General features: G+C 29.7%; 3 protein-coding genes across 4 annotated transcripts in view; all 3 read left to right on the forward strand.

Moving 5' to 3' along the window:
- Positions 1–1894, forward strand: part of LOC116847812 — a 4257-nt gene extending 2363 nt beyond the window's left edge. The window contains exons 6-7 of the mRNA XM_032823210.1: positions 451–656; positions 835–1894. Of these exons, the coding sequence (XP_032679101.1) occupies positions 451–656; positions 835–967 (339 nt within the window). The 3' untranslated portion in view covers positions 968–1894. The remainder of the gene's footprint in view (positions 1–450; positions 657–834) is intronic.
- Positions 1895–2142: 248 nt separating this feature from the next.
- Positions 2143–6392, forward strand: LOC116847811. Of its 2 annotated transcripts, none has more exons than XM_032823209.1 (7): positions 2143–2898; positions 3320–3440; positions 3551–3755; positions 3872–4123; positions 4232–4367; positions 5237–5448; positions 5670–6392. In XM_032823209.1, exons 1-7 carry the CDS (start codon positions 2833–2835, stop codon positions 5854–5856), a joined length of 1179 nt encoding a protein of 392 aa, XP_032679100.1. In that variant the 5' UTR covers positions 2143–2832; the 3' UTR covers positions 5857–6392. The 2 variants fall into 2 exon arrangements, with proteins under 2 accessions (XP_032679100.1, XP_032679099.1); XM_032823208.1 differs by having other exon boundaries at positions 3320–3452; positions 5670–6379.
- Positions 6393–8176: 1784 nt separating this feature from the next.
- LOC116847795 (mitochondrial amidoxime-reducing component 1-like) overlaps positions 8177–9088 on the forward strand; it is a 4483-nt gene continuing 3571 nt past the window's right edge. Inside the window, exon 1 of the mRNA XM_032823182.1 lies at positions 8177–8344. Within this exon, the coding sequence (XP_032679073.1) occupies positions 8294–8344 (51 nt within the window). The 5' untranslated portion in view covers positions 8177–8293. The remainder of the gene's footprint in view (positions 8345–9088) is intronic.

Below are 9088 nucleotides of genomic sequence, written 5' to 3' on the forward strand. Positions count from 1 at the left end.
TTTTATTATATATATATATATATATATATATATATATATATATATATATATATATATATATATATATTTATTTTATATTAATTTTATATATATTTTATATAGATTAAATTTATATATAATATTACTAATTTAATATGTCATACTATATTTGATAAATTCAATTATATTATATAAGTATATAATTAGTGCCAATATAGTATTTAATTTCGTCGTGTATCAGCTTTAAACTCTTTAGCTTTTTGAATCAGTGCAATGTATAAAGTACACTTATCATAACGAAATCTTGCTTATCTTTATACTTATGATCACAAATTGAAGGCTGCCACGGAAAAAACTCATATAGAAGATACTGTGCAACAAATGTTGATTGAGCTTGTCACATTTCGAAATGTCATAGTGGCAATATTTCAATGGAACTTTCAATGAAACTTGATATATCTTTTTCCCTAGGATAACAACAAGCAGCTGCCGATTTACACGATGGTAGCACAGCAATCGATGGAAGAAGTGAATAAGTCATTATTGAGAGACAAGGGAGCCTACGATTTCAGTGCGAATTTTATCATCACGGTTAAGAGACCCTTCGACGAATGTCAATATAAATATTTCAAAATCGGCAATGATGTAATAATCTGTAACGTCAATCCATGGCAAAGGTAATTACACACGCGCACGTCTTTATTTACATCCTTTGTATCAATTTATAAAAATCAGTACGGAGCATGTCGCTATCTCGAATTTGAGTTTCTGCTTATAATCAGAAGTTTCCTAAATGAAATCATAATATCATATCTCATAATACTCACACCACATTTCTTTTCTGTTTTTATTTAGACCTCGAATCAATCCGATAATAATTCCCAACGACTTGAAGTTAAAACTGATGCCAATTAATTGCAAAGTGCTCAAACCTGGAAAAGTGAGAGTGAATGATGACGTGTATGTTCGTACTATTGCAGACGTATGAATAACGAAGATGATTTATTTTACACTTTTCTAATAACTTGTTTATTAAATTGATCAATATTATCGACGACGGGGAACGATCGAGTGAAATCGAATTCCCTCTAAGGTTTCATAATTTTATGCTAGATTGTATTATTAGGTTCATTTAATAATACTAGATTTACCGGATAATAAGTCAATGTGCGCTCGATTGTGTTGGAAACGATGAACTTACCGATGTGCATACTATATACAAGTATATTATATATACACTTAAAATAAGAATATATAATATATTTTAGTACATACGTATAAACAAAAGTATAATTGTCGTTAATACGTAGTATAACGACATTATACCAATACAATGAATTGTTTGCGTATAGTAACATCCAATAGATCCAGCAACATACATAATGACTAAATTTTCATGACGAAAATACCGATAAAAGATATGAAATCTTGCGCGCATTATATTATTTAGATTTTATCTTTTTAATTTTTATTCGTGTACTATTATTTTTAGCAAATTCGTTTCACTTGTTTTGTTACTCACTTATTAATAATGATTTATTCGTAATATGTATTTTGCATGGATATCAATTTATCATTTATTACATGTATTAAATATTTATAGTGTCTTGCACCCTTCGTTTTTTTTATAAACATAAATCATAAATATTTCCTGAAATATCGAAAATAAAACACACTATAAATAGAAATATAGATATTTTGTTATAATAATTGTAATATTCTAAGCTTAGTCATTTTCCGATGTAAAATTTTGGAATCATTATTGATCCACATGTGTAAGCTATCTCCTTCTTAAAGAAATATTTATGAATTTTGTTGTGTAATGCTATATAATGTAACGTGTATTAAGATAATCCATGTAATACGTGTATACAAAAAAAAATATTATACATAAAATGTCTTATAATGTACATAACGTACACACCTCACTCTACATACGGAATAGATAATACATACGGAATATATATATATATATATATATATATATATATATATATATATATATATATAATGTTATGAAATCTGATAAAAATAAATTTAAATACACAGAGTCTTGTAAATTTATCGCCGAATAAGCATACAGACACGTTATGAATGTGTGCATACACGAATGATATAATTGCGAACAATAAAATCAATGGATCGTATAGGGAAACAATTATTCAATGAGATGAAATGTACATGTAACGTCAAAAAATTATATATATATTTATATATATATATATTACTAGAATTTTATATATATTATATATATATATATATATGGCGATAAATTTACAAGACTTTGTGTATTTAAATTTATTTTTATAAGATTCCGTAACATTCCATGTTTCTTATACATTTTATGGGACGTGAAAAACTAAAAACTTAATGATTTCAATGTTGATGGGAGTTTGATATGGAATATGAATGTGGAATATGAAATATATGGAATATATGGAAATATTAGAAAATACACACACATACACACCACTGTCGCGTGTATTTATGATTTACAGCGAGTTTTCCTTTGCAACTTGACTTTTGGAAAATATTGAAACCCCTTGTGATTGAAGCGTGAATTTAAACGACACATACCAGAAATTCACACACACCAGCATGAACTTTTCTTAGCCATTATTACAGAGATTGATATAAATAACAATAAATATAAACACGGATGATCTTGGCATAAAGGACTCCAGTACACCACAAGGACTCACTTAAATAAAATCAAAAGCAAAAGAGAGAAAAATGGAAAAAATAAACCAGTAAACTCGGTAAATTCGATAAAACCATTCGAGAAAAATCGCATAGCTGTTTTTGCGACATAATACTTATGTTGCAAACGTGTGAACACGGACAAAAACGAAAATGAAAGCCATAATAATAAAGGCATCAGAGAATAACATCATATATGCATCCCTTAATCACAAATTCGTAAGTCGTACTTTTCATTTATTCTTATTATTTTATTATTTTCTCTTGTTACATTTGTAGATATCTTGTTGCACACCCGAATGTGTGCAACAAGATATCTATTAGAATAATTAATAAAGCAATTTGCTAAAACAATCGAAAACTTAATTCTGAATTCTCAAGTGAAATTCTCAATTCAGAATTCTCTCCTCAGAGCTGTCACGTTAATTAAGAATGCAAACTTTACTTACGAGAGAGAGAAATTAATAGAATTATATAAATATTATATTCACACACACAAAAAAATTATATAAATTATATAAGTCAAAGAATTATGTGCTTAAAGTAATAAAAATTACGCAGGATAACTATCAAAGAACATAACTCTAGAAAGTTTTGTAAAGCATATAGTTATATTAACATAGATATATTTAAAACACAGATTGCAATGATCACAAGTCTTTACCTGACGATTCTGACGTCTTTCGTAACTATTAAAAGTAAACAGAAGAGACGGAAAGGATGGAAGGAGAATATTAAGGAGAACGAATCAAAAATCGCATGTAATGTACAAGGTTGTTCGAATTTCGAAAGTTACTGTTAGGAGATAAAGCATATGTGGTAAGATTATCTAGAAGAATACATCTTTTGATGCACGAGTTCGATGTTTTAGATCCAAAAATTACTTCATCAGAACAAAGACGCGAACATCAAGATATAGTCGAATTAAAAATACCAAGATGGGTCAAAATCGGTAAAGTCGCAAGTCTACACGTATATCCATTAATATCGGGCAAAGCATATGTCGTCGACGAGTGTCACATGACGTCAGAAAAAATCAAAATGTACAAGAAAGGCAAATTAATAAAATGGGATCGGTTGGTATAGAATTCGAATACATGTTTTCTTAACAAACTACCAGCAATAGTTCGTGCCGTTATATCATAAATAACTAATCGAAATTAACGTTGAACTTTAAACACTGTGCCATCAGATCTTTTGTAGTGTATGATGTGATCAACAAATACATAATAACTACCGGTAATTTCCCGCAACTGAATAAGGTGTGCGTGTCAGTCAATAAAAATGACATAATATTAGAAACTATAGGTATGCCCACTATATGCGTCAAGTTCAAAAATAGAAAAATTATCAGGTGTAATTTCTGGAGCAATAAGGAATTACAATTACTAGCGAAAATTACATGCATCGATTGCGGTGACGAAGCAGCCAGATGGCTGTCCAGGTAATCATTCAAAAATTTTAAGTATTATGATATTTTATGTATAGAAATTTTAGGCGCTGTAGTATTTGATAGTATCTGTATATTAGATATATGTGAAGTGATTTGCAGCTTCTTATGTGGGTTAAACGTCGGTCTACGCTTGGGATATTCAATAGATGCCGCCTTAATCATGAATATATATTGGCAACACTGGCTCAGGAATTGCATATTGCACCAGAAAGCCGAATCTCATACATTCAGTTTGGTAATTAACATGGTCGATTAACACATTCAATGCTATGATGGTTCAATCGATGAATAGAACTATAATATTGTAACGTCTCATTTAATTACGTGTAAAGTGTAACCAATCGCGTTCAAACGAAAGCAAAGTAAAAGATATGTGCACCCCTCATACAAATTATATTTATTTATCATATTGTTAATAATTTAATTGTTGGTTAAGCAATAATAGAAATCATCATGGCATATAACGTATTATATTAAATGATCATATGTGTTCTTCCAACCTTAATGTGCGAAAATATGCACAACAATATAGACCGCAATGTAATATAATTTCATATACTATATAAAAACTCATGCTTTATATTAATTAATATATTAATTAATTAATATAATAATTAATATATTAATTTATATAAGTAACGCGCCATGTCAGGGAAACTTTTTGTGCTCTAAGTATAAAGTGCTCTGCTTTGCTTTGAGAGTTCGGCGTTCGATCTACACACGTGCAAAATTAATTAAGAAAACTAACAAAATTATGCTAAATTCAAGTAAAATTACAGATTATCGACTGTTAATAATTGAGTTCTTTTCATTTTCAAGAAAATGTTTGAAAAAATGTCTTTCTTCAATTCTAAATATGTTTGATATTTTATATAACACATTTCTTATTATTTAAGCTTATATTATTTGTTTTAATTTTAACTTTAATAGTATTTATGCATAAATTATCAACGTTGCGCAAAAATCTACAAAAGGCTCCATACTTTATAAGAATTAATATATTTTAAAGATGTATACGAGTTCATTGTGCATGCATGTGTGTATTTATATCATGATTTTGAAATATCTTTTTATCAAATAAATAAATATGTTTTATCTTTTCAGAATCCATTCGTAAACGTATTACACAGCATTATGATATCATCAGAATCGTATGACGATATGTCTAAAACATTAAACATATATAAACCAAATGAGATGATTTGTCCAAATATCATCATTTCTGCTTCAAATCTTTATAAGGAGAAAGTATGGGAGTGGATCAAGATCGGCAATGTAATTATCAAGAATATTCAACCGCTGGTAGTGTGGCCGAGGTAATTACATGTGTACATATATGATTACTTGATTCTTTTCGCATTTGCTTGTAATCGATCATCACATAGATCTGAAATCAATTTAATGCCGATTGTACGAATCAAGAATTCCTAACACAGATTTGAGTCTTCACAATGATTACAGAGAAAACAATTGGATTTTTTAATATTTTTATTCTGATTTAGGGAATATATATTTATATATCTTTATTTTAATTTAGGAGAATTATAAAAAACGAAGTTTGTGAATTACAAAAAATGAGATTATTTGGGTTTGGAGTTAATTGCAAAGTGTATCTTCCGGGATGTATTAAATTAGATGATGATGTATACCTTCATATACCAAAAGATAAGGAAGAAGTAGAGGACATAGAAAAAGTAGAAGATATAAAAGAAGTTACTAAATAAAAGAATGAAGTTATATAACGCGTCACTATTACATAAACAAAAACAAAAAACAATACACAACAAAACAAAAACAAACACAAACAAAATAAACACACAAAAACGCACACACAAACTCTCAATAGTTATATATTTATATTAAAACAATTAATGGAATATTAATTTTTAACTTTTGAAATATCGAGCTGAAAAAAGCTGTGAGAGACGTGGGCCATATGGGATTTATATACAATTAGGATATATACATTGAAATGTCAAATACGGATTTTTCGAATTTCGATACCCAAAGATAGCGAAGTATCGAATTCGGATCCGAATATAAATTCATAGGAGAATCAACCAAAAGAACATGTTTACAGCGATCTAGGTTCCTCTTAAAAATTTCACAATCAACAAATCAATATATTTTTACTGCGATTTGACAACCCGAAACGATTGAACTTATTTACGTATTATTACTTCAGTAATAATTATTTCAAAAAATTTTGTTATTAAATTGATTAACGTTTTTATTTATCTGTTTTTTTAAACTTAATTTGAATAAAAATTTATTTAATTTGAATAAAAATCCTAATTTGGTTTTGTATTTAGTTCTGAAATCTCTTCTTATAATTTGATATTAGATCTATATAGTTTTGAGATTTAGAATGAGAACTAATCTACTCGGAACTGTATAATTATAATACTTGAATATACTACGTTGACTAAGGCCGACACTCATAGTTGGGTCTTATATTTAAGGCCGTTTTAAGTCCGTCTTCAGATATTCTGTAGCCAATGAAATGATCCGTTCATTATCTGAAGATGAACTTAAGACGGTTTTAAATATAAGATCTGACTATGAATACCGGTCTACATAAGTCAACGAATTGTCTTTGGAATAATCCCACACAGCAAGATGTCCCAACATTATAGGAATACCTTGAAGATATCACATATCTCAAATATATCTTTAGAATATCCCTATGATATTTTGGACACCTTTGCTGTGTGGAATATAAAATAGTGAAAAGTAATTATCAAAGAACACGTCTAAAAGTTTCGAAGAATAACTTTTTAACGTACATGTACACTTAAAATATATCTTGCAATGTTTGCAATTATTTGCGGATTAATGATCCTGACGTTCCACGCAATTACACATAAAGTTTAATCTACAATGCTCCTTGCTTCCTATTTCTTGTTCTCTGTCTTTTTCTGCCTTAAGATTTAAAATTTTAATAAAAAAGAGATAAAGAGAAAGAAACAGGAAGCAAACCATACATTCAGATCAAGCTTAATGGACGGAAAAGATGCGATGCGAAATTCAAGAAAAGCGAATTCAAGAGTAGCAAATATTGCATGCAATGAGTGCATCCAATACTATAACCGCTCATAGAGCGCTCAGTAAGCTTTTGCATCTAATTGGTGCATACTTTTAGATCTAAAGGAATATGTCAGTCGGATGCAAGAATTCACTAAACACTCAATAAGCGGTTGTAATACTAAATATATCTAATATATACAAGAATTGTTTGTATTTCGAGCAAATACCACTAATTGTTGACCAATGAAATAATAAATTTTCTAAATAGTAAATTTGTTCATTTTTATAATATTCGCCACAGCATTCCAAAACATCCTTTTTAAAGAAAATTTTATTTAATATCTATAGTTCTCACGTCATATTGATAAATCTTTTTTTGGGCTTATATTCTGTATACATCTATCGACAACTATCAGTTCTGTATATGACGTTGCGCAGCTACTTTATGATATGCATAGATGTCTATACTAAACTAAATTGCTAACATTTCATCATTGGGATAGCATTGGTTGCGTCCGATAGAGTTTCCGGTATATGCGAGAAAATGGCCGCTGCCACCACATATTTTCACTACGTTTAGTTATAAAATTCTTTTGTTGAAAATGAGAAAAACAAATAATGTCCAATACTATCTTTTTTTTGTTGCGACATTTTTTGATGCAACAAAATGCTGGCATTTTTGGTTTTACAACAGCAATTTAATGGTTGACTCACACTGATGTTGTAAGATACTCACATAAGTGATACGCGTCACACACACAGAACTGCTGCCATTTTCTCGCTCACAACCGGAAACCTCATGCGACGCAAGTCCCTAGTTAGCAATCTAGTTTAGACATCTATGATGATATGTAATTATATCTGTGGCTGCGTTCCGAAATGCACTGCCAGTACTAAAAATCTATAGTTTATGTAACGTATATTATAGAATTTCAGTACTGGCAGTGAATTTCGGAACGCAGCCTGTACAACACGACACAAACGGAACAGATCGAGTTGTCGGTCAACGTGTACAGAACAGTTATCTTAATCGAGTCGTAGCCTCTTGTGAAACGCTTAGTCTATGTATATAAACCTATGAAAAGAATAGCACATTTCTATCTACATAGCAAACGAGTGAACATAAACTGAAACATGGAGCTGACAGGCACTTTAACGACACAAAAAATGCTCGACTTCATCCATGTAAGTTATACTTGTTTATTATTTCTTCAAGCTACTCATATATATCCAAATGCGAGGAGATACTTATTAAAACAGCTAATAAAATCATATGCTTTAACAATCGAAAGATCGAATCCAAATTTACAAGTCATTTTTCAAAGCTATGCCACGTCAGTTGTGAGTGCTTTTCTCACAAGTTATTTAAATCTTTTTTTATATAAGTTACATAAGTCAACGAATTATGATTAAAGGATTATAGAAATAGTGCAAGATAATTATCAAAGAATATATTATGCTAAAAAGTTATAAGTAATTATTCAACAATATCTATTAGCTTGTGTGGGTAATTATTTACTTTGGAGACCCACCTCCGATGACCTTGATCTTGATATATATTATCAAGGACACTCTCCTAAGTAACCTTCAGAAGATTTTAGCCGTCGCTCGTTGTTTATTAAAAAGTTATAAAAATAAGTTGCATAAAATGAATGTAATTTTTGGACACCGTATATACAAAAACATCGAATTTGTAAGCTAGGAGGGTACCTGCTGCACACACACACACACACACACACTACTCGCCACAAGCGCGCTTGCTGCCTGATAGGACGGGCTCGCGGTGAGTGCGTATGTATATACAGGGTGTTCAAAAAGTCCAGGACCGGTGAAATATCTCGAAAACTAAGCATTTTAGAAAAAAATGTTTCAGATAAAAGTTGTGGCGTTTAAAAAGATGTATTTACTGATCACATCAGTTTGACCTTG

Source organism: Odontomachus brunneus, unplaced genomic scaffold, assembly GCF_010583005.1.
Source record: "Odontomachus brunneus isolate Ranch 3 - 2012 unplaced genomic scaffold, Obru_v1 Obru_scaffold_083, whole genome shotgun sequence".
Lineage (NCBI taxonomy): Eukaryota > Metazoa > Arthropoda > Insecta > Hymenoptera > Formicidae > Odontomachus > Odontomachus brunneus.

What these genes read in the sequence shown, in the direction of transcription:
- LOC116847811 (XM_032823208.1), top strand. Translation starts at nt 2,833, where the DNA reads ATGAAAGCCATAATAATAAAGGCATCAGAGAATAACATCATATATGCA. An exon ending in CATCCCTTAATCACAAATTC is followed by an intron (nt 2,899 to 3,319) that starts GTAAGTCGTACT and finishes TTTAAAACACAG; the next exon opens with ATTGCAATGATCACAAGTCT. An exon ending in AATCTCATACATTCAGTTTG is followed by an intron (nt 4,368 to 5,236) that starts GTAATTAACATG and finishes TTATCTTTTCAG; the next exon opens with AATCCATTCGTAAACGTATT.